This window comes from Pleurodeles waltl, chromosome 1_1 (genome assembly GCF_031143425.1).
Source record: "Pleurodeles waltl isolate 20211129_DDA chromosome 1_1, aPleWal1.hap1.20221129, whole genome shotgun sequence".
NCBI classification, from domain to species: domain Eukaryota; kingdom Metazoa; phylum Chordata; class Amphibia; order Caudata; family Salamandridae; genus Pleurodeles; species Pleurodeles waltl.
Genome location: NC_090436.1, coordinates 800,650,038 through 800,674,167, shown reverse-complemented (window position 1 = coordinate 800,674,167; position 24,130 = coordinate 800,650,038). Strand labels below are relative to the sequence as shown.

Below are 24,130 nucleotides of genomic sequence, written 5' to 3'. Positions count from 1 at the left end.
TAACTTTCTCCCATCTTTTACCACTACTTATCTGTGCATCTAATTTTGGAGACCAGGAACCATTTTTATCATTTGTTGCATGGATTGCTCCAAACCTTGGCCAACTTGAGAACTCCTCACAAAACGTTTGACGAATGATCATTGCTAGCTATTGAAGGTGCATGTTGTTCCTGGCCAACTGAGTTAAGATGACCCATTGATTCATTTGTTCTAGGTACAACCTTGTATTACCAGCCGGGCCTCCTTTTTGGTGGTTCAGTTGATCATGACTGCAATCCTCACCGCGGCATTGGTTATTACTTGGAGAGCTTGATCTGCCTGGCGCCTTTCATGAAAAGCCCACTGAAGATAGTTCTTCGGGGAGTAACTAATGATCAGATTGATCCTTCGGTAAGTGTTGTTCTTTGGGGTGTTAAAATCTCATTTCTTTCTGAACCTTTTCAAGCTTGGAACGATGACATTTCCAAGTGTACGATTTTTGTGTTTAAAGCTGCCCGCTGTACATTTTTCTTCCACAGAGTATTTCATTGTCTGTTAAGCAAATGCATTCTATCATTGCCACCAAAAACAATTATGCTGCATAATACTTCATTAATGAAGCGCAAGGTAATTGTAAAGAAATGGCTCCCTGTTGCAGTTACCCCCCACTTTTTGCCTGATACTGATGCTGACTTGACTGAGAAGTGTGCTGGGACCCTGCTAACCAGGCCCCAGCACCAGTGTTCTTTCACCTAAAATGTACCATTGTTTCCACAATTGGCACACCCTGGCATCCAGATAAGTCCCTTGTAACTGGTACCTCTGGTACCAAGGGCCCTGATGCCAGGGAAGGTCTCTAAGGGCTGCAGCATGTATTATGCCACCCTAGAGACCCCTCACTCAGCACAGTCACACTGCTTACAAGCCTGTGTGTGCTAGTGAGAACAAAATGAGTAAGTCGACATGGCACTCCCCTCAGGGTGCCATGCCAGCCTCTCACTGCCTATGCAGTATAGGTAAGACACCCCTCTAGCAGGCCTTACAGCCCCAAGGCAGGGTGCACTATACCATAGGTGAGGGTACCAGTGCATGAGCACTGTACCCCTACAGTGTCTAAGCAAAACCTTAGACATTGTAAGTGCAGGGTAGCCATAAGAGTATATGGTCTGGGAGTCTGTTTTACACGAACTCCACAGCACCATAATGGCTACACTGAAAACTGGGAAGTTTGGTATCAAACTTCTCAGCACAATAAATGCACACTGATGCCAGTGTACATTTTATTGTAAAATACACCACAGAGGGCACCTTAGAGGTGCCCCCTGAAACTTAACCAACTATCTGTGTAGGCTGACTGGTTCCAGCAGCCTGCCACACTAGAGACATGTTGCTGACCCCATGGGGAGAGTGCCTTTGTCACTCTGAGGCCAGTAACAAAGCCTGCACTGGGTGGAGATGCTAACACCTCCCCCAGGCAGGAACTGTAACACCTAGCGGTGAGCCTCAAAGGCTCACCCCTTTGTCACAGCCCAGCAGGGCACTCCAGCTTAGTGGAGTTGCCCGCCCCCTCCGGCCACAGCCCCCACTTTTGGCGGCAAGGCTGGAGGGAACAAAGAAAATAACAAGGAGGAGTCACTGGCCAGTCAGGACAGCCCCTAAGGTGTCCTGAGCTGAGGTGACTCTAACTTTTAGAAATCCTCCATCTTGCAGATGGAGGATTCCCCCAATAGGATTAGGGATGTGACCCCCTCCCCTTGGGAGGAGGCACAAAGAGGATGTACTCACCCTCAGGGCTAGTAGCCATTGGCTACTAACCCCCCAGACCTAAACACGCCCTTAAATTTAGTATTTAAGGGCTACCCTGAACCCTAGAAAATTAGATTCCTGCAACAACAAGAAGAAGGACTGCCCAGCTGAAAACCCCTGCAGAGGAAGACCAGAAGACAACAACTGCCTTGGCTCCAGAAACTCACCGGCCTGTCTCCTGCCTTCCAAAGAACTCTGCTCCAGCGACGCCTTCCAAAGGGACCAGCGACCTCTGAATCCTCTGAGGACTGCCCTGCTTCGACGACGACAAGAAACTCCCGAGGACAGCGGACCTGCTCCAAAAAGACTGCAACTTTGTCTCAAGAAGCAGCTTTAAAGAACCCTGCAACTCCCCGCAAGAAGCGTGAGACTTGCAACACTGCACCCGGCGACCCCGACTCGGCTGGTGGAGAACCAACACCTCAGGGAGGACCCCCGGACTACTCTACGACTGTGAGTACCAAAACCTGTCCCCCCTGAGCCCCCACAGCGCCGCCTGCAGAGGGAATCCCGAGGCTTCCCCTGATTGCGACTCTCTGAAACCTAAGTCCCGACGCCTGGAAAAGATCCTGCACCCGCAGCCCCCAGGACCTGAAGGACCGGACTTTCACTGCAGAAGTGACCCCCAGGAGTCCCTCTCCCTTGCCCAAGTGGAGGTTTCCCCGAGGAAGCCCCCCCTTGCCTGCCTGCAGATCTGAAGAGATCCCTTGATCTCTCATAGACTAACATTGAAAACCCGACGCTTGTTTCTACACTGCACCCGGCCACCCCCGCGCTGCTGAGGGTGAAATTTCTGTGTGGGCTTGTGTCCCCCCCGGTGCCCTACAAAACCCCCCTGGTCTGCCCTCCGAAGACGCGGGTACTTACCTGCAAGCAGACCGGAACCGGGGCACCTCCTTCTCTCCATTCTAGCCTATGCGTTTTGGGCACCACTTTGAACTCTGCACCTGACCGGCCCTGAGCTGCTGGTGTGGTGACTTTGGGGTTGCTCTGAACCCCCAACGGTGGGCTACCTTGGACCAAGAACTGAACCCTGTAAGTGTCTTACTTACCTGGTAAAACTAACAAAAACTTACCTCCCCCAGGAACTGTGAAAATTGCACTAAGTGTCCACTTTTAAAGTAGCTATTTGTCAATAACTTGAAAAGTATACATGCAATTGAAATGATTCAAAGTTCCTAATGTACTTACCTGCAATACCTTTCAAACAAGATATTACATGTTAAATTTGAACCTGTGGTTCTTAAAATAAACTAAGAAAATATATTTTTCTATAACAAAACCTATTGGCTGGATTTGTCTCTGAGTGTGTGTACCTCATTTATTGTCTATGTGTATGTACAACAAATGCTTAACACTACTCCTTGGATAAGCCTACTGCTCGACCACACTACCACAAAATAGAGCATTAGTATTATCTCTTTTTACCACTATTTTACCTCTAAGGGGAACCCTTGGACTCTGTGCATGCTATTCCTTACTTTGAAATAGCACATACAGAGCCAACTTCCTACAGTAATGCAATAATAACAACCATTGTCAGAGCCAGTAGGCTTGATGCTGGGACCGTGCTCTTACAAACGAAAAAAAAAAAAAAAAAAAGTGAATTGCAGACAATCAAAAAATGTTTTGTTTGTACCGTGAATTGATATGATGGATTAAATGTATGATGACGGAGGGTCCTTTTCAAATGTGAAATAGTCATTTGTACATCCCAAAGGATGTTGAGGAATACATCCAAAAGGGCTATAAAACAAGCTGGGACATAAAATAGGAATTGAGCAAATGAGTGACCGGAAAACCAACCAATGGGTAAGCAATGCATTAGGCTCCAAGTCATTGCTTGTTCTTGATCACACAACATGTGAGATCAAAAAAGGTGAGATTACAGTACTCCTGTGGGCTCGTCCAAGGTGCGATTGACCGCATCTCAAGCCAGTGACTAAAGTTTCCCGAGCCAAAGAAGAAAATGACTGAAGGAGGCTAAGCTTAAATTCCTTAGAGGTCGTACAGAATACAAAAAGTTTGCATTGAAAAATACCAGTGCAATTAAACACAAAACCTAAAAATTACGACCCCTTTTGTACATATGAGTATGCAGCAGATAACAGCTAGAGTTCCATGACTGTTGCCTGGTTATGTTCGTCCTTTTTTGACTTTGTTCAGCCAGCTGCTGGGAGGGAGGAACCTTGATTTGACGCAGCAACCACCAAAATTAAGTTGAAGCAGAACCTTTGATGGACAGGCAAATGTGCTTTGCATTTATGAACTGCGTCATGAACAACTAAGTCACCTAGAAATTCTGCGACTCTGTATACAACATGGCAATTGTGGTCTGCTAGGGACGTTTGTGAGTATTCCACATACGCTTTCCAGTACGAAGTGTGTTGTTTTGCTTAATTCCCATGATTGCGCTATGTTCGGATATTGTGGGCAACTGATTTCGTGACTGGAGCAATAGGTATTTCTTTACCTTAGCCATGCCTGTTTGGGGGACTGCGGAGGTTTGGGGGGGGGGGGGGGCGGGGAGGTGGCGGCAAACATGCGCACATGTGACAAACTGGTTATATAGCGTCATGTTTAAAGCGCGCACTGCAGACTTGACTCCTTAGAACTGTTGAAATCCAAAGCAGTGTGCATTCTGTGCTGTTTATGTGTGCTACAAGAAAAGGTTTCTTATTATAGCTGCCGCTGTCGTTGTGACATCGTCTCGTATTAAGTATGAAAACGTATTACATTTATTGTGCCATGTGCAGGCAAGAATGCAGGTATTTTCCTTTTCAATTCGGGTTCTTTTATTAATTATCCCTTTGTGGTAGACTATTTACTCTGTCCTGAAAATTGTGCTAAGGCATTTTGCTGAGCTAGGCAGCGAGACCATACATCTTATTTCTGTGGCAATGCTTTAAGTTTGAGCCATGAATTTGGAGCTTTTCCAAACATGACAAGAGGTCGCTGAAGCTACAGACATTTTAAGTATGACTCGCAGCTGTTTGTCCCGGAAAGTTCTTCACACCGTGTTCTATGGACCATTAAAGAGGAGGTGCACGATCACTGTTTGGTTTTATTCTGTTCATTTTCAGTAGAGAGGCATTTAACCGTGTTCTAAATTTAAGTGGACATGGGTATTTTGTTAAGAGCACTAGTGATTGGTGAGATGGAGGCTATAAACATTTAATATTTTTACGGGTCTTCATACTGCAAATCATGGTATTATATTTCAGCGGAGGTGTAATTCTAGAAGGTGTGTTCGAATTGATACTCATTTCAACAGGAGTTGCAGGCAGCAACAGTATCTTTGTTCAACAAACATCAGCAAGCAAATAGGGCTCACCTTATTGATCAATTGCCTCCACAAATACTTTTTGCCGATGCTGCTCACTGTCGGCCAAAAAAAGGGCTCAGTGTCGAGAGTGCATGCAGGAGCACTTACCTATCATAATGGCCTTTCCGTAGCTGCATGATGACATTTGTGCATGAGTCATTCACCATGAATGTGTATGTGCCTACAGAATAACATGGTTCCCCCCCCCCACTTTGAGATTGTGGACAAAACTTCGAGTTGTAAAAGGAATTTTGAAAAAAGTAGTTAGTTAGGACATAGTTTTATATTAAAAAGCTTTTTTTGTTTTTACTTGCCTATATCTTTGGCACTGTTTGACGAATCTTCATTTAATGCTCCAAAAACGTGTGCCTGAGAATCTTGTGCATGAGAAGTTTTGGGGTGATCTGTCAAATAGGGGTGGAGAAAAAGGTGGGGGGGTAAAAAAAAAAAAAAAAGTGCGTTTCTCATTTTAATTGATACAGAGATTTTGAATCCAACTACAGCCTGAACTGCTGGACCGAATTGCACCAAATATTGTTGAAAAGTAGCTCCCGGTCCAGAAAGAAGCCTTTTTGTTGTTTGGTATAAATCAGTTGAGTTGTTTTTAAAATACTAAAAGAAAACATAATTTGTATATATGAAGGCGCTAAGGCTTCCCAAATACTCTGGATTTCATGCAGAGATCTGATTGGCTGCCAACACTTCAGCCGGAAAGTGTTGGCAGCCATTTTGAGACTCTTAAGCTGAGTCTTTAAAAAAAAAAAAAAGAAAATGGAAAAAAGGGGATGGGGGTAGGGTAATGTTACCCTACCCTCTAGCCTTGGTACAGGGGTCCCCCAGGGACCCCCACCAAGGCTTCATTATTACATTTTTAAAAAAAATCCGGGCAAATCTGCAAATTTAGCTGTGATTTAAAAGAAAAAAGCAAGCACGTCTCCCACTTTTTGTATTTTTTTTTTTTTGCCCGTGGGTTGGGGGGGGGGGGGCGCACACTATAGAATTAGGAGTGAGTGCACGGGCCCCTTTATTATTAACGCGGGAGGTGGGGGTGTCGTGTATGGGGGCGCGTGCAGACACCTCATAGCCTCGGACTGCCACCTTCCCGGGACAATTCTGTCACGAACCCCTGGAGCCACCACCCGTGGGGCTATATAAAACTGTGGAGGGGGGCCATGTGGCCACTCTTGTGAAGCCATAGATGGCCCTGGGTACCAACCCCCTTCCCTCTCTTTCCCCTGTTTCCCTTCCCCCGTTCCCCCCCCCCCCACCCCAAGGGCTGGCTCAGACCAAGCACCGCAGGAGTCGGGAGCCGGCGTGGCTGTAGGCTAGGCCCTGTAGCCAACCGACGGTGCACATGGCCAAAGGCCATGCTTGGCGGTGGTTGGATTAATGTATAGTAATTAAAATTACTTTGTTAAAAAGAAACCTTAGAAGTTCAATGAAAAACCATATACTTTCAGCAGTTCTAGTTAGTTATAACTCGCGGGCTAAGGTAACTATAACTCATGCCCTCTCCATGCACTGCTAATTACCCCAGTTATTACAGCACTCACAATAACTTCTGTAACATCATTATTATTAAAAATATAAATGAAACAACAATCAAATTATTGAAGAAAAAAATGTGCTTGGCAGGGGGTGCAAGTTATAGTTACTTAAAATAACTAACTAAAACTTCTGCATTTCTGTGGTTTTGTGCGAGAAAACTCAGGACCTAACTAACGCCCCTGTAACCTTTGGTTTTTAAATTGAATTTCTGTTTTTAAATGTATTTTTTTATTTTTATATTCCATTTCCTAGCTATACCGCTTCTGTAACCTTTGTATTTTTTCAGTGAATATATTTGTTTTGTGCGTGGGTTGTGTATGTATGTATATTTATGTATCTTTCTTTAAATGGACTGCAAGCTGCAGGCAAAGTAGTAGTTGAGGAACAATGGAGGATGAGTTTTAGAATGTGGGGGGTGAGGGGAAAATAACTTAAAAAAGAAAAGGCTTATAACTCTTCTATTCAGTGCACACAAAGGCAATCAGGGAGTGGGAGGACAATAAATCTTACAACAACAAAAAATGCAAAAGGCGCAGTAGTGAGGAGAGGTCTTCATCCTTGAGACATGTGTTCCAACTTTCTGCATAGTTTGCCAAATCAATTTTCATCTTTCTTGTAACCTGTACCATTTCCAAACCTGGAAAAAATGTTGCAGCAATCCCAGATTCCATCAGCTGATCCTTCTCAGGCTGAAGCCTTTTGACAGGTCATGCTTGATGTTTTCAGAATGCCCCACTGCTCTCTGGCCACTCCTGAAGGGTGGCCCTGAACCTGCAAAGTTTATGGTCCCAGCAGCTCTAACCCAGATGCCAGCAGACTATGTGCCTCCATAGGCCCTTGCCTTGGCACCATTTCCAAGAATGATTCACCCTACTAAGGCGCCACCCACTGTGCCTTCATTGACACTGTACAGTGCCAATACTGGCGCCATCCCAGAGGGTGACTTAGGCACTGTTCTGTCTTTTTAAGTCATTTGGCATTATCCATAGCAGGACAAAGGGTTTGTGCCTGTTCTGTTCTGATGCCTCTTACAGAACACCTACATAAGTGTAGCAATGTGCCTCGATTCCCTTGCAGAGTACAGGCGCTTGGAGAACGATGTCTGAGGCATGCAACCTACTTCCACCTTATAATACAGATGTTGGCCTTTAGCTGAAGATCTCCTTAGGAGGGACATTGTTATCTGTTCTCTCCCCTCGTATTTCATACCATTGGCAGTATAAAAAGTGGCAGAAGTATAGTAATTGCCTCTGAAGTCTCTTGACCTGCTGGAGTGGGACTGCATCCCCCAGCAGGCTTTAGCACATCAACACCAGTATCTGTTGGGTCAGGAGGACGGGTAGGGGTTGGCGGTGTGACTTCCCCGCACACTGTGCTTTATAAGCATTTAATCATACCCGTGGCACGGGACTCGCACGGGCGAGAGCCCGGAAAAGGCTGGGTTAGCCCATTTTTATCTGCCACTCCTTAATGTGCCAGGGGTAAGCGAAAATCTCTCTGCTGTACTGCCCCTTGTCCCAAAAGGTCCCCAGATCTGCCAGTCAGTTGTCTAATTTCTTACCTCTGCCGTGGGGCCATTCACAATGAGATTCAATGCATAGTGAAAGAACTAGGACTTGTGAGAGATACCCCACCCACCACATCGAGCTCAGCACCATGAAGACCAAGAGGAACATGAGGCTGGCTTGGGTCCGAGACATTGGGGATTCCCCTAGAAGTGTGGACACTCGTGTGGGGGTTGCTGAGGCTGAAATTTGTCATGACCTGGGCATATCCTCCTTTGACTCCAACCAGCTAGCTATGAAGAGGAAAAAGGTGGATGCAAAGGGTTTGAAAGTAGTAAGCCTCTGAAAAGGCTCCCCCCAGTGAGGGCATTATTATCCGCTCAGCCGCTAAGGAGCCATCAACCCATGACTCTAATTTATTTCAACACGAATACTGGATGATTTAAAAACATACTTTGATTATATATTGAATAACTTTCGAGAAAAGCTGTTAATCTTTTTGATGGTCATTCTAAGAAGATGACTTTATTACATTCTCAAATTCTGAGGATGGGTTATATAGTGTCTGGCAAGCCAATTCAAGGGCGGTCAGCACCTGCTTTCCCAGTCAAACTGACAACCTCCCTGGTGGTACTCACTAATAAGGTTCAGAGCCAACTGCTGACTTGCATTAGTACTTGCGAAATGCTGGACAAGGCAGCTATTATTACTAATGCCTTGTCTGGGGGCACTGAGAAAAGAGCGTGCTACCAGGTCAACCTAAGGTAGGAACTGATAGAACGTCGCCTCCTAAACACAGATTGCATGCCCCCCTCCCCCCAGCATCCGCCCCTTCGGTAACGTCCTTACTAAAGTGGCAGTTTTAAGACCAGGCTTACTGGTATAAACACACCAACTTAGAAATAAAGTTGTGCACTGGTATAATAGATGGGGCAGGTTTGGCTGCACATATTAATATGGCGAGAAAAATCGAGTGGGTGGGCAACAGGGAGAAACCCAGGGAGGAGGATTGTGTTGTCAACTTTGACCAATCAGACATTGCTGGTCACCTAATACGGTGAACTGCGCAGGCCAGCTCTTCCCCCCCATCCACAATTAAAATTATTTTCCTAGGCTATTTTTATCCACAGACTCCTAGCCCATTGATGTCCACGCTACACACTAGAGTGCCACAGAAGCAGACGGCTAGACAGATGGGTTCTCAAGATCTAGCCCCAGGGTGCTCTTGGCTAATAGATATGAGCCCTTTAGTACATTTGATTGCAGTGACTCACAAACCAATCAGGAGGAAAAATTTAATCTGCTTAAGGGGGGCGTCTGTGGGGTTGTCGGCCAATCAGCCCCCTATTATGTCCACCACGTCAGTCGCTACGATTACATTTTTAAGCTGGAATATTGCAGGGCTCAATAAGAAAGCTGATGACACAAGGTGCAATTTTGTCAAAGTTCATCATATTGTTGGGCTTCAGTAAACTTGGGTTACAGCCATTCCATTTGATCTGGATGGGTATGCTTCGTTCTTTCCCCCGCACTTCTCTCCCCTGCAGGTAGAGCTGGAGGGGGTAGGACTTAATCATTTTGGTATCCTTAAATGTTTCTTGTAAATCGACTCACATTGACACTAAATCTCTGTATCTGCTTGGGGTGAGGCTTGTGTTTAAAAAGTTTACTAATATTTTGGTTTTTAATTTTCACAATGCTTAATCACCGGTAAATAGGCTTGTGCGTTTAGTAGCTATAAAAACGTTTTTAGAATGGGCATGCTGGGAAACAGTCTCCATAATTTGTGATACTTTTAGGAGACTTTAATATTTACCCTTGTTCTCTACCCTGCTATCCCCCTGAGGAGGGCTTTTCTACTGACCACAGACACTCTAACACACAAGACAAGTCAATCTGCTTAGCTCTATCTTGGCTGATCTTATCGGCTCGGATCAGGCAAGCATAGGTATGGGGCCCTTGGATGTCATTCCTACATTTAGTGGTAGAGGGCATTAGACTATATTTTCATCTCTGCTCCCTTGGTTCATTTTCTCGCGCATCTGGGGGTTATCTGCAATCAGTGTAGTGACCATAATACGTATAGAATGGAGATTAGAGGTGGACAACGTTTTATGGCATTAAACCTAAGGACCAAGGGCGCAGGCTGAAATAGTCCAAGGTGGCTCCAGACTTTATTTTCTTTGTGAACCTCTATACAGTTTGTGGTTAGGATATTTTAACTTGTTCAGAAGCAGTCATTCAATCTGAGGTGACTTTAGGAGCTTTTAATACGGTCTTAACCAAGTTAGTAAGAGCTTAACTCTTGGTGGTAAAATCAAGGATCCTACTACTTAGATGGTTTGGCCATAAGCCCACCAAGATTTGTTGGCAGCCCTAAAGAAAATTCAGAGAAATAGAGGGATCATCCTCCATCGAAAGAACTATAAAGTGATATTTGTGAACAGTTAAAATGAAATTAGGTGCGATGCCTGAGAAACTTTTTCAAACCAACATTGTAAAAAATAGTGCCAGATTTTGGGAAATAATCATTCGCCTTTGTTACTGAAGATGGTAGTGGTGTAATCGAATGCTACATTGCCCGACAGCTGGGTACATCACTTTAAAGGAATATACTGCTCGGACATTGTAGATGCACCAGCCTTGGTTGGGGAGCATCTCAGTGGCAAGTTTAAGCTGTACTTCTTCGAGTAGGAGATACACAAGTCAATCACCAATATGCCCAAGAATAAGGCCCCAGGACCGGATGCAGTTTCTGCTGATCTGTTTAAAACAAATCCTGCAGTCTGGGCCAAAATCTTAATGAAGTTTTTAAATGCTACATGTATGGCGGGTATTTCAATATCGTGGTCCAAAGCAATTATATTACCAGTGTTTTAAAAAGGGTGGACAATGACCTATGGTGCAACAGTCCCATTTCTCTTATTGACTCAGTGTTCCAAGTCATGGGGACAGTTATACTTAGCAGGTTAACCACCTGGATAGAGATGATCAAAATATTGTCCGACCTGCAGTATGGATTTAGGACTCAAAGGGGCACTCTTGATCAGTGCCTGAATTTAGAAGTGATGTTTGGGAAATATACAGCTGGTAAGGGGGGGGGAGGAGCTTGGTACGCCTTGCCTTCTTGAGCCTCACATCAGCTTTTGACTTAGTTAATATGAGCAAGTGGTGGCACACTTTCATTAATATGGGCATTGACAGAGAACTAATGTGTTTCCTTCATGAGCTACATTGGGATTTGACTGCCGTAGTTCGATCTGACCCGAGTGGTAAGCTATCCCAATTGTTCAATCCTCAAGGGGGTAAGACCGGGTTGTATTTTAGCTCCTTTGTTGTTCACATTATACATCAAGAATTTGGGCCCAACACTGTGTGATGCCTGTAAGAATATCCCACACGCAGGTCATAATCCCATTCCAGCTCTCTTATACGCTGAAGATGCGATGTTGGTAGCAAGAACAGCGGTGGGCTAAAAGCATCTCCTGAAGGCTTTTGCCGGTATTATGAATGGTCTGGACCGGAGTGCTAATTACAACAAATCCCATATAATGATTTTGGGGCACAGAGGAGAGGGTCCCAGGAACTGTATAATAGAGGGTAATGACATCACTAGAGTTAAGGCATTTCATACCTCAGCATTTTATTTGAAGAAAAAGGATCCTCTGGCCCTCTGTTCAGAGCTAAACAAAACCCTGTGGCTAGAGTGGTGGGCTTCGTCTTTGAATTTGCTTCTGGACTAGAAGCAAAGTCGGTTCAGTTCATGCTAAAAATCTATCAATCTAAATGTATCTCCATAGCTAGTTATGGTAGCAATATTTGTGGGTCTAGTGAGGCCACAGAGCTACAGACAGTGGAAAACAGATTCATGAGGCGCTCACTCTTTGCCCCAATCCACTCCCTCTTACATCCTACTTGAAGAATTAAGGTCAAGATGTACCTCCGATATTTTAGCAGATGGATCTCGATATGGTTGAATAATGAGTTGAGCCTGAGCCAGGCGTTACTCACTGATTGTATGAAACTAGAAAGGGCGAGTAGCATTCCATGGCTGTTAAATTAAATCCTCACTTCCCAACTTAGGTTGTCCCAAACTCTGAAGCTTGCCTGAACAGATTGTTTGTGGGGACTTGCTGTGGGTTAAAAGATCATTTTTACCTGTCACACAGGCCAACAGAGAGGGGAAAGGAGATGAGTAAAGTCATGTTCGACCACCCAGCCTTATCCTACAATTCTTTAACCCACACCACCAGTTTATTTTAACAAGATTCAGATGTAACCTTTTACATTGCCACATAGCGAAGCCCGTTGCCTGGCCTTGAGGTGACAAGCTTGGTCCTTGGGGCTGTGAATCCTTTTCTGACCAAGGCACTTTGCACTTTGTTTTGCGATCACTATAGTGCGCTCCAGAAACGGTATAATATTTCCATTGTTGAGAGGGCTTAAATATGCCCAAGTAAGACCTGCATTAACTTTTCTGCAACTTCTGCAAAATGAACTTGTGTGTTTTAGTGTGGCCAGTTTTTTTTTAGTAGGGGCCATGAGATTGACAGCAACAAGGACCCTAGGCACTGTATTGATAAAGAATTATCTGCTCTATTAGGTTGTTGTGTTATAGGTTTAATATTTTTTTTATGGCGTTTTACTATTTATTTGCATTGATGGGGTAGTGTTTTCATAATCTACATATGGTCTATAGATCAGATGAAACACTGATTGCTTTTGCATACCGCTGCAATGATATCCAACATATTCGCTCAAATCCTGCAACCATCCCCCAGAGTTTTAGAAAAGAACCTCACGCTACCTTACAGTAAGTTCTGAGAGCCAAGTTTTGCTGCCAGTAGAAACCCTTTTTGGGCCTAGCAATCCACTGGCAGAATACATTGTGATAGACCTGGTCATGTTACACAGTTTTGTCTTGTAACTCTTGTTCTTTAAAGCATCAGTGTCGTCACAGCCTTCGCTGGAGAGTTTGGTTCATGCCTCACCTGCCAGTTTGAGTCTAAATGCCCTCCCTTTTCCTCCCCCAAACAGAGTCTAAACGACTTGTCTCTATGTGTAGAAAAGTCTGCATTAGGGAGTCTGTTTTGTACGTGACTAGAGCTATGTGTCTTCTGAGCAGTTATGCCCATGCCTTGTTAAAATCGGTTTACTCTGCATCCACAATATTTACAAAATACATTTTTGCTTGTTTCTTCTAGACTTTAACTTATTGAAAGACTGTTTTACAGCGTTCGCTATATTCTTTAGGGTTGTACTTGTACCGCTGGCCATTGTGGATATCCTAAACTGGGTGTGTTACTATTTGAATTTGGTATCCAAGGAGACTCCCGAAAATGTTTTTTTAAAATGTTCCTTTCTTTCAGTTGTTTAGGAATGTTTTTATGAAACAAATTCCAATCACTTGAATGTCAGCTTATCCAATTTGCCTTAAAGAAAAGTTCAAATTGTCTAGTGATTATTTTCGTAATTGTTTGATCAATTTTATCATCAGCATCTTCCTAATGCATTTATTCTTCCGCAACTACTTTTCCAAGATCATTTTCTCAAATTCACTGTTCAGATATACATAGGATTATAAAAAAAAAAAACTCTAATAATTGCCTAATCAGTATATAATGTCCAAAACATTTTGGAGCATTGCTCCTTCATTTGGTTTCTATATGACCTGCAAAATATATAACCATGGGTGACATGTTTTATTCTTTATCATTGAGATAATTTCTTTAGAAAAAAAAAAAAAGCAAGGGAGTCCATCTTTCAAAGTTTTTTTTTAAAGCTTTTTTACCTTTTTTTGTGAAACCAAGACTTTTGTTTTATCGTTTTATCATCAGTTCTATTACTGAACACCTACACATAAAAAAAACTTCCCGTGGACCTTAATATCTCACTCTTATCAGTGCTTTGTCGTTTTTTTTTCTCTCTAGGTTGAATATCTTCACATAGTGGTATCCTCTATTTCAGCTGTGTTTTGGGGAAACATTTACCCTGTTCTGACTTGTTATCCTGGCGGCATCCTACATTCAACCCCCAGAAGCAATCTATGCATAAATTACTTTGATTTTATAGTCACCATCTTTGACTGGATTATTTTTATAATGTTTTCATTTGTTCTACCTAGTTCAGTATTTGAAATATAAATTTTTATCATACGATCTATTTAACCTCTATTTATGCCCTTGAAATTTCACTATGTATTTCATTGAGTTGTGGTGCAAAGTGGTGTAGTTCTGTTGTAAAGTGCTCTAAGGCCCTTGGGCCAAGATGATGCTGTAAAAAACGACATAAACTGTAGTAAAATAGAGCTCCTAGTAAACAAAACTCATCATGTTTTCATATTCATTTAATATTTTTGGTATTATTCTTTCCGATTCATTTATCCAGAAGGTTACCCGAGTGATGTCTGTTTTTTTCCAGATGGCTTGTTTATTTCTCTTTTTAATTGATCTGTTCTCTCAATTATTAACCTTGTTTTTATCCCCTTTTTAAAAATTTGGCTGTAGTTGGTCTTCTGTATGATTGTTTGGATATTAAATTATCCTCTTGAGTCTTTTATAGCACAGATGACCCTGCACTCAAAATGTAACAAGGTTACTTACGTCAGCCGCATACACATAATTCATACAATAAGTTCCAACTTAATTCAAACAAAACCGCTTATTGCGAAGTCATGTGATTGATTTAAAAAAAAAATATATCTTTATTTATATTCTTCTTTAAAAACTTCATTTCACTGTAGCCACAGCAAACCTATTTCGTCCCCTTGGGACTTCTCCAGTGCTACAAAACACATACAATATACAGAGTTTAAAATCATCATATAATTAAAACAAAACAAATCATCCTTATTTACAGTGACCGCTACAGGAAAAAGATCAATCTATCATCACCATGGAGCATTTGTTACAACATACTATCTCATACCCCTCAATATAAATAGCATCAATTGTGCACATTTAAGAACACTACATGGGACCCACAGATTTCATGGACCTTCAAATTGCATGGGCCTTCCAAACTGCCTAGACCCAAATTCATACCGATTTCTGGTGTATATTGTACAGGAAAAGCATGTTTTTCATATTGAGTCAGGGAAGAATTTAGGGGGACCCTAAGTTTTAAAATAGAAGATTCCACTTCAAGGGTAATTAAAATCTAAATATATCTGATTGTTTGTCTTCATGTCCATATTGTGGTACAGAATAGTCTCTTTCACTCAGAACGTATGATATATGCTGCAGAGTAATGTTTTCTGTCTTAAGCCAGGGGTCTGGAATTCATATAGCCCTATGCCTAGACCTATTGTTTTGGGTCAAGGATAACATGATTTCATGTTTATCTTGTCCTTGAAACAAGTAGGCCCAACTCCCTGCAGCACAAACCCTTTGGCTGCCAGCTTACAGGGAAGGGAACTGCCTGCAGTTTAGGTAATGTGTGAGTCCATATGTTAATGCTGTTTGAACTTGTATTTATGGTTCATTAATGCAACTCCTTTGCTAGGGTGAGCACTCTAAACATTGTAAGATCACACTGCACTACTGACCGTGGTTCCAGTAAAAAAAAAAAAAAAAAAGTGTACACGTTTGAAACGTTTAGCAATATGAGGCTATGCAAAATGCTCCCTAAGTCTCTCTGATTCGATGCAAATGTTTGCAGACGCTTGAAAGCAAGATTAACTCATTGCTTTCAAAATAAAATAAAATGTGCAGAAATAATGCCCACATTGTCTGTTACAGGATGGAAGGTCACTCATACACTTACAGTGCCTGCTGGGTTTTCTCCCTGATAATAGTAAGAAGAAACTGAGCAGGAGGTTTACAATGTTGGAGCTTAAAGTTGCAATAAGGCACACTGCAATTTATTGGCTCAACGCCAGGCCCCATGTGGTAAGGGCCTGAGAGATGATTTATTGAATGTGCAGGAGCAGAGGAACACATTGGAGAGGGATGTTAAGATAGCGGAGAACCTGCTTTCCTGGGGTATGATGGCACAGGCGATGGCAGCACTTTAAGTGGATGACACATATTGGGAAACATTGGGTACATAATGACCGGAAATATGAACTGATGCCCTAATCCAGGCAGTCCCTACAGACAAGATTGCTAATGCGCACTGGTATATCGTGGTCAGAGTGGGTCATATGATATATTTCCAACGACACCACTGTAGAAGTATGGCTTTTATTTTTCAAATGTATTTGCAACGCATTCAATAGGAAGGTGGGGGGGGTAGTCTTGGTGGGAGGTGTTGATTTAAATATCATAATGCAGTGTTTAGTGTGGCTGCTGGTAACCAGTGGCTGTTGCAATTATGTACCTGTTGTTTTGCATTGGGCTCGAACTTCTGTTTGGACTACTGTTGAAGTACAAATAACCGTAACACTCCATAATGTCTTGTGAGCAGTCAAGATTGTTGTAATACCAATGAGTACTTTTTTTGTGTTTTTTTTTGTTTTTGTTTTAAGTATCATGTGTATCCTGGAAACCAAAAGAAATGATCAATTGTAAGTTGTTAAACAGTGTTGCAAAGGAGGATTACACAGAAGTAATTAATTCCGATGAGCTATGGTAGGTTCCAGGATTTAAATGAGCGTCCTTAAAGTCCTTTCTGCAGAAAGAGCTTGAAAACCATTTGCTCATCGCAAAATCTAAGAAAACAGTGGGACTAGGGTAACTCCTATAAGCTCTCTATGAACAAGTAGCTTGTTTTTATAGAATATATTTGATTAAGCTCTGAATACCACACTTTTGCTGCTCTAAAAACATTGTAAATGACAGATGTTGCTGTTACCAAATAGTTACTCAGTAGAAGAATTGAAGGGGTAGTCCTTGCCAGAATTCAAACTCATGATCGACAGAAGACTGTTTGTCAGTGGTTTATAGTAAACACATTGAATGAAGATCTGTGTCCCAACACTACTTTATCTAATAGGTTTGTGGTGATCAAATTAGGAAACCTGACGAAATACAGAGATGATGCCACAGTATAAACATGCAATAGGAATGAAATAGCCGAATCAGACTTTCTTTGATCACCATGGAAACATCAAGGGGTAACTCAAATGGAGTTGGTTATTCAAATTTATAATCTAGTGAGTAATTTGGGTATGATCCAGATTTCAAAATTCATGCTTCACTGTGTAAACATTTTGGCCCTCATTCTGACCCTGGCGGTCGGTGATAAAGCGGCGGCCAAGCCGCCAACAGGCCGGCGGTCTAAAATATGCAATTCTGACCCTGGCGGGAACCGCCAACACAGCCCGCCAACTTAACACTCCGCCCGCCACAGCGGTACAAACAAACAGCGCGGCGGTTCCCGCCAACAGCCAGGCGGCAGACAATGTACCGCCCACCCTATTACGACCCACCAATCTGCCACCTTTTCCGGGGCGGGAGCACCGCCGATAAGAACACGGCGGAAACAGACTACGAACGGGAAAACGCTCACATCTACGCACTCCACGCGAGATTCCGGCAGTATGGAACCAGAGTTGCAGGTCATCCCCGCACTCCTATTCCTGCTCATATACCAGGAGCACGCCCGGCGGCGCGGAAGACATCGGTGAGTACTGCACCTACGACACAGGGGAGGGAAAAGATTACCGGCACACACCCACCCACCCACACCCACTACAACACACACATCAATGCATTCCCACAGATCACTGTCACAACCCACAAACCACCCCCCTCCGAAATAATGCAAAGACCAAAAGAAGAGATCATAAACGGGCAGATATATTGAAATATGTACACCAGTAATCCCAATAAATAAATAAACTATGTACAAAATATATACAGCTACTAAATGTAGTCCAACCACTGTCCGTGGATCACAGGGGTCCTGTGCAAAGGGGCAAGGCCCAGTCCCACGACAAGAACTCCACGGAGAGAACACTGCAGGGGCATCAGAAAGAAAATAGGACAGGCACCTCAGGGGGAAGGGAAGGGGGGGCACCTCAGCCACTTGAGTACACGACGCCAGATCCACGAGGGGACTCCATGACCACTGGCCCATCCTGGGGAGAGCAAAGCCACAGTCCAAACAGTCCATACAGTGGGTGGCCTGCCCACTGGGCCATCCTGGGGAGAGCAAAGCCACAGTCCAAACAGTCCATACAGTGGGTGGCCTGCCCACTGGGCCATCCTGGGGAGAGCAAAGCCACAGTCCAAACAGTCCATACAGTGGGTGGCCTGCCCACTGGGCCATCCTGGGGAGAGCAAAGCCACAGTCCATACAGTGGGTGGCCTGCCCACTGGGCCATCCTGGGGAGAGCAAAGCCACAGTCCATACAGTGGGTGGCCTGCCCACTGGGCCATCCTGGGGAGAGCAAAGCCACAGTCAATACAGTCCATACAGTGGGTGGCCTGCCCACTGGGCCATCCTGGGGAGAGCAAAGCCACAGTCCATACAGTCCATACAGTGGGTGGCCTGCCCACTGGGCCATCCTGGGGAGAGCAAAGCCACAGTCCATACAGTCCATACAGTGGGTGGCCTGCCCACTGGGCCATCCTGGGGAGAGCAAAGCCACAGTCCATACAGTCCATACAGTGGGTGGCCTGCCCACTGGGCCATCCTGGGAGAGCAAAGCCACAGTCCATACAGTGGGTGGCCTGCCCACTGGGCCATCCTGGGGAGAGCAAAGCCACAGTCCAAACAGTCCATACAGTGGGTGGCCTGCCCACTGGGCCATCCTGGGGAGAGCAAAGCCACAGTCCATACAGTGGGTGGCCTGCCCACTGGGCCATCCTGGGGAGAGCAAAGCCACAGTCCATACAGTCCATACAGTGGGTGGCCTGCCCACTGGGCCATCCTGGGGAGAGCAAAGCCACAGTCCAAACAGTCCATAACAGACCCCACTGCCACTGGAGGAGGCAAGTTGGCCAGAGGACATCCTGCAGCCCTGCCCGAGATAGATCCTGCCCTGCCACGTCTGCCAAAGGGCCAGCGGTTCTTGCCTTGAAGGGCCCAGTTCAGCGGTTCCTGAGACGGCGGGGCCCAGTTCAGCGGTCCTTGCCCTGAAGGGCCCAGTTCAGCGGTTCTTGCCTTGAAGGGCCCAGTTCAGCGGTGCGTGAGACGGCGGGGCCCAGCGGAGCGGTGCGTGAGACGGCGGGGCCCAGCGGAGCGGTGCTTGAGACGGCGGGGCCCAGTTCAGCGGTTCTTGAGACGGCGGGGCCCAGTTCAGCGGTCCTTGCCCTGAAGGGCCCAGTTCAGCGGTTCTTGAGACGGCGGGGCCCAGTTCAGCGCTCCTTGCCTTGAAGGGCCCAGTTCAGCGGTTCTTGAGACGGCGGGGCCCAGTTCAGCGGTCCTTGCCTTGAAGGGCCCAGTTCAGCGGTTCTTGAGACGGCGGGGCCCAGTTCAGCGGTCCTTGCCTTGAAGGGCCCAGTTCAGCGGTTCTTGAGACGGCGGACGGTCTATGGCCAACTGCTAATTGCCTGGTGGTGCCCTCCTGGGCAGCGGGGATGGTGCTCCTTCACTGCCCACCTGGGCTGTGGGTGGTGGGGCCCTCCTGGCCAGCTGGGCTGGGTCCTCCCTGGGCAGCGGCTATGGGGGTGGTGGGCTCTCCCGGGGCAGCTGTGCCGGTTCCTCCCGGGGCAGCGGCTATGGGGGTTGTGGGCTCCTCCTGGGCAGCAGGCCTGCTGCCTGACCTCTCCGACTTGCTGCCCTTGCCCTCCTTAGTCGTGGGCCTGTGGCCCTTTCCTCCCTTTGGAGCTGTGGCTGGTGACTGTCTCTGGGTGGTGTCCGGGGGGGATGTAGAAGGCGGGCTCCTGCGGCGCCCCTTCCGCCTTCTGCTCCTCTTCCCAGGGGGTGGGCTGGCTGTCCCCTTGCTGCTGGGCGAAGATCCAGACATGCGGGCTGGCGGGCTCCAATACCCCTGCACCCTTGTTAAGGGGGCTGCAGGGCTGGTGGTGGCTGAGGTGCTCTTCTTACCCCGACGAGAAGGAGGGGGGGGCTCAGGGTCAGGAAAGAAGTTAGTTGTGGCGAGGAAGAGCTTCTTGGGACAATGGAGAGTGGTAGGTACAGTGGGAATGGGAGTGGAGGGAGAGGATGTGGTTGTAGGTGAGTCACGTTTGCTGTCTTTGGGTGCAGGTGCAGGAGGGATAGGCTGTCGTGAGGTGGATGGCTGTTGGGTGGGTGGGTGGCTGCGTTTGTGTGGTGTGGAAGAGGGGGTGACAGACACAGTGGGAGAGGACACGGGACGTGTAAATGGCAGTGGGGGTGGTGACTGCACGTGTGCGGACTGGAGTGGAGGGTGTGCTGGTGATGGAAACACTGGCTGATGGTGAGGTGAATGGAGGTGTGAGTGTAGACGTCACAGGGAGGGAGGAGGGAGACGAGGAGGTGGGGGTCACAGAGGTGGTAGTGACTGTTGGCATGTCTGCATCGGAATGTTGCGTGTGTGAATGTCTGCGTGATCTGTGGTGCTTATGTTTGGATGAGCTTCTCTTGGGTGTTGAGGTGTGTGCAGGCTGGTCTGATGGTGTGGGTGGGACAGGCAGAGGAACAGGAGACTGGGAGGAGGGAGTTAGTAGAGGCAGGCAGGAGACAGGGACAATGGCTGCCGTCAGTGCTGAGGCCAGAGCCTGGAACGATCGCTGATGGGCAGCCTGACCCGAATGAATGCCCTCCAGGTACGCATTGCTGCGATGAACCTCCCTCTCCACCCCCTGGATGGCATTCAAAAGGGTAGTCTGCCCAACAATGAGCGTTCGGAGGAGGTCAATGACCTCCTCACTGAGGGCAGCGGGGGTAACAGGGGCAGGGCCTGAGGTGCCTGGGGCGAAGGAGATGCCCGGCTTCCTGGCAGAGCGGGCACGGGGCGAACGCTGAGGGGCTGCTGGGAGGGCGGTGATGGTGCGCTGGGTGGCGGCTGTACCTGTAATGGCGGGGGGCACGGATGGTGCCACCCCCGCAAGGGAGCCCCCTTCCGAGGACGTGTCCGTGTCACTGCAGGGTCCAGTCGTCCCCGTCCTGGAGCTCCCCTCGCCCTCCGTCTCACTGGTCCAGTCTGACTCTGTGGCATGGCCCTCCTGGGCCATGTGAGATGCAGCTCCCTCCTGCCCCGATGCCACTTCTCCTCCGCCTGATGATGCTGATGCACACAAGCACAGAAAGACAAACAAAAAGGGGGGGGGAGAGAGAAATAAAGGGATATTGATTACATGGATCTCCGGTACAGTTAGCGGACATGACAGACACAGATGCCCCCTGCACTAAGTTGCGCACTTGGGGTCCGCTACGCATTCCGTGGAACATGCCCTACACGCCTAGAGTTGACAACTGCACCCATGGATGACACGGCCCAGGGATGGCTGTACTGACAAACTACTGAGGGTGGTGGCTGGGGACACAGGGGCTTACGGGGGTGCCCAGCCTACAGATATCGCCCTGGCCTAGGGGGACCCCCAGCCCTCCTCCCCCACCCAGACACCTCCACTTCGCGACAACAGAGTAGATAATGCTTGTACTCACCCCCTTGTGTCTGCTGTGCTGCCCTCACGCGCCCATCCAAATCAGGGTAGGCCACCGCCAGGATCCGGAACATCAGGGGGCTCAGTTGACGGCAGGCACCCCGCCTACGTTGGGAGGCCATCCCCAGCAGAGACTCGGCGGTCTTCTTGGTCCCGCGGCGGATGTCCTCCCACCTCTTGCGGCAGTGGGTGCCCCGTCGATGGTGGACCCCCAGGGTCCGGACTTCCTTGGCGATGGCACGCCAAATCCCGATCTTCTCATGGGCGCGGACCTATGTGACACGTACAGGGAGGGAGAAATACCACGTTCAAGTTTGTCAGCATTTTCCTTGCCAGTGGCAAAACATGCCCGCCAGGCCCCCCGCCATGCCCCCCGCCATGCCCCCCGCCAGGCCCAACATGCCCCCCATCCCCGCCAGGCCCCCCGCCAGGCCCAACATGCCCCCCTTCCCCGCCAGGCCCAACATGCCCCCCATCCCCGCCAGGCCCCCCGCCATGCCCCCCGCCAGGCCCAACATGCCCCCCATCCCCGCCAGGCCCCCCGCCATGCCCCCGCCAGGCCCAACATGCCCCCCATCCCCGCCAGGCCCCCCGCCAGGCCCAACATGCCCCCCATCCCCGCCAGGCCCCCCGCCAGGCCCAACATGCCCCCCATCCCCGCCAGGCCCCCCGCCATGCCCCCCGCCAGGCCCAACATGCCCCCCATCCCCGCCAGGCCCCCCGCCATGCCCCCCGCCAGGCCCAACATGCCCCCCATCCCCGCCAGGCCCCCCGCCATGCCCCCCGCCAGGCCCAACATGCCCCCCATCCCCGCCAGGCCCCCCGCCAGGCCCCCCGCCATGCCCCCCGCCAGGCCCCCCGCCAGGCCCAACATGCCCCCCATCCCCGCCAGGCCCCCCGCCAGGCCCCCAAGCCAGCCAGTGGCCCCAAATCCAGATAGAATTAAACTCACTTGTTGGTCTGGAGGACCGTAGAGTAGCGCATACTGGGGGATGACCCCATCCACAAGTTTCTCCAACTCCTCTCCAGTGAAGGCAGGGGCCCTTTCCCCAGGTGCAGCAGCCATTGTCCCTTCCAGACCGAGGTCACAGCAACACTTGCAGTATAGGTCCTCTCCTGTGAAAGTTCAAGTCGCAAGTGGATAAGTAGATAGAAAATGGCGGTCACGTCCGCGGCGGTGCGTACCGCGGCGGTGCGTCCCGCCGGCGCCCTTCGCCATTGGCTCCTGAAACCCATAGGCTTCAATGTTAACCAATGCGGCTTGGCGCCGCGGTCTTGGCCCGCCGCGGTGTGCCACGCCAGCGCATTGACCTCACATCCCATTGTCACACTTCACAGGTCAGGCAGCCGCCATTTCCAGGGCCCACATGGCTCAATTTCAACTGCGTCACACAGGCCTAGGCCTTGCATAGCCACTCACACGCCATTCACTGCATAGAGAATCGTTTACTGTGCTAGCTGTGAGTACGTACCTGTGGGTTGCTTGACTGTGTGCTCCATGTTGTCCTTCCTAGGCACCGTCCGCTGGGTTGGGCGAGGAGACGGATGAATCCTCCCGTGTACCGACCGCTGGTGGACCTGTCGACAATGGAAGAACGCCACATTATCCTGACCTACCGTCTTAACCGTGCCACTATCCATGAACTGTGTGCCCAGCTGGAGCCCGACCTGATGTCCCCCATCCGCCAACCCACAGGGATTCCCCCTCTGGTGCAGGTCATGTCAGTACTCCATTTCTTGGCAAGTGGGTCATTTCAGACAACCGTGGGAATTGCTTCTGGGATGTCTCAGCCCATGTTTTCGAAGGTGTTATCCAGAGTGTTGTCTGCCCTGATGAAATCCGTGAGGGGCTACATCATTTTCCCTGAGGTGGGCGAATTGGCTACAGTGAAGGGTGATTTCTACGCCCTTGGACATATTCCCAACGTAATTGGTGCCATTGATGGGACCCATGTGGCTTTGGTTCCCCCAAGAGACAGGGAGCAGGTGTACAGGAACAGAAAAAATTACCATTCAATGAACATCCAGGTGGTGTGTTTGGCTGACCAGTACATCTCGCATGTAAATGCCAAATTCCCAGGGTCAGTGCATGACGCCTACATCCTCAGGAATAGCAGCATCCCTTACGTGATGGAACAGCTACAGAGACACCGTGTATGGCTAGTGGGGGACTCTGGGTACCCCAACCTGTCGTGGCTACTGACCCCAGTAAGGAATCCCCGGACCAGGGCAGAGGAACGGTACAATGAGGCCCATGGGCGTACTAGGAGGGTGATCGAACGCACCTTTGGCCTCCTAAAGGCCAGGTTTAGGTGCCTGCATATGACAGGTGGATCCCTAATGTACTCACCTAAGAAGGTGTGTCACATCATCGTGGCCTGCTGCATGCTTCACAACCTGGCTTTGCGTCGCCAGGTGCCTTTCCTGCAGGAGGATGGTCGAGACGGTGGTGTTGTGGCAGCGGTGGAACCTGAGGAGAGTGACGAGGAGGA

The 24,130-nt window shown here is 47.9% G+C and overlaps 1 protein-coding gene across 3 annotated transcripts in view; it reads left to right on the top strand.

The window, feature by feature from the left end:
- RCL1 (RNA terminal phosphate cyclase like 1) overlaps window positions 1–24,130 on the top strand; it is a 323,803-nt gene that overhangs the window by 33,233 nt on the left and 266,440 nt on the right. For all 3 annotated transcript variants that reach the window (XM_069228254.1, XM_069228263.1, XM_069228272.1), the window contains exon 3: window positions 215–390. In XM_069228254.1, coding sequence (XP_069084355.1) covers window positions 215–390 — 176 coding nt within the window. The remainder of the gene's footprint in view (window positions 1–214; window positions 391–24,130) is intronic.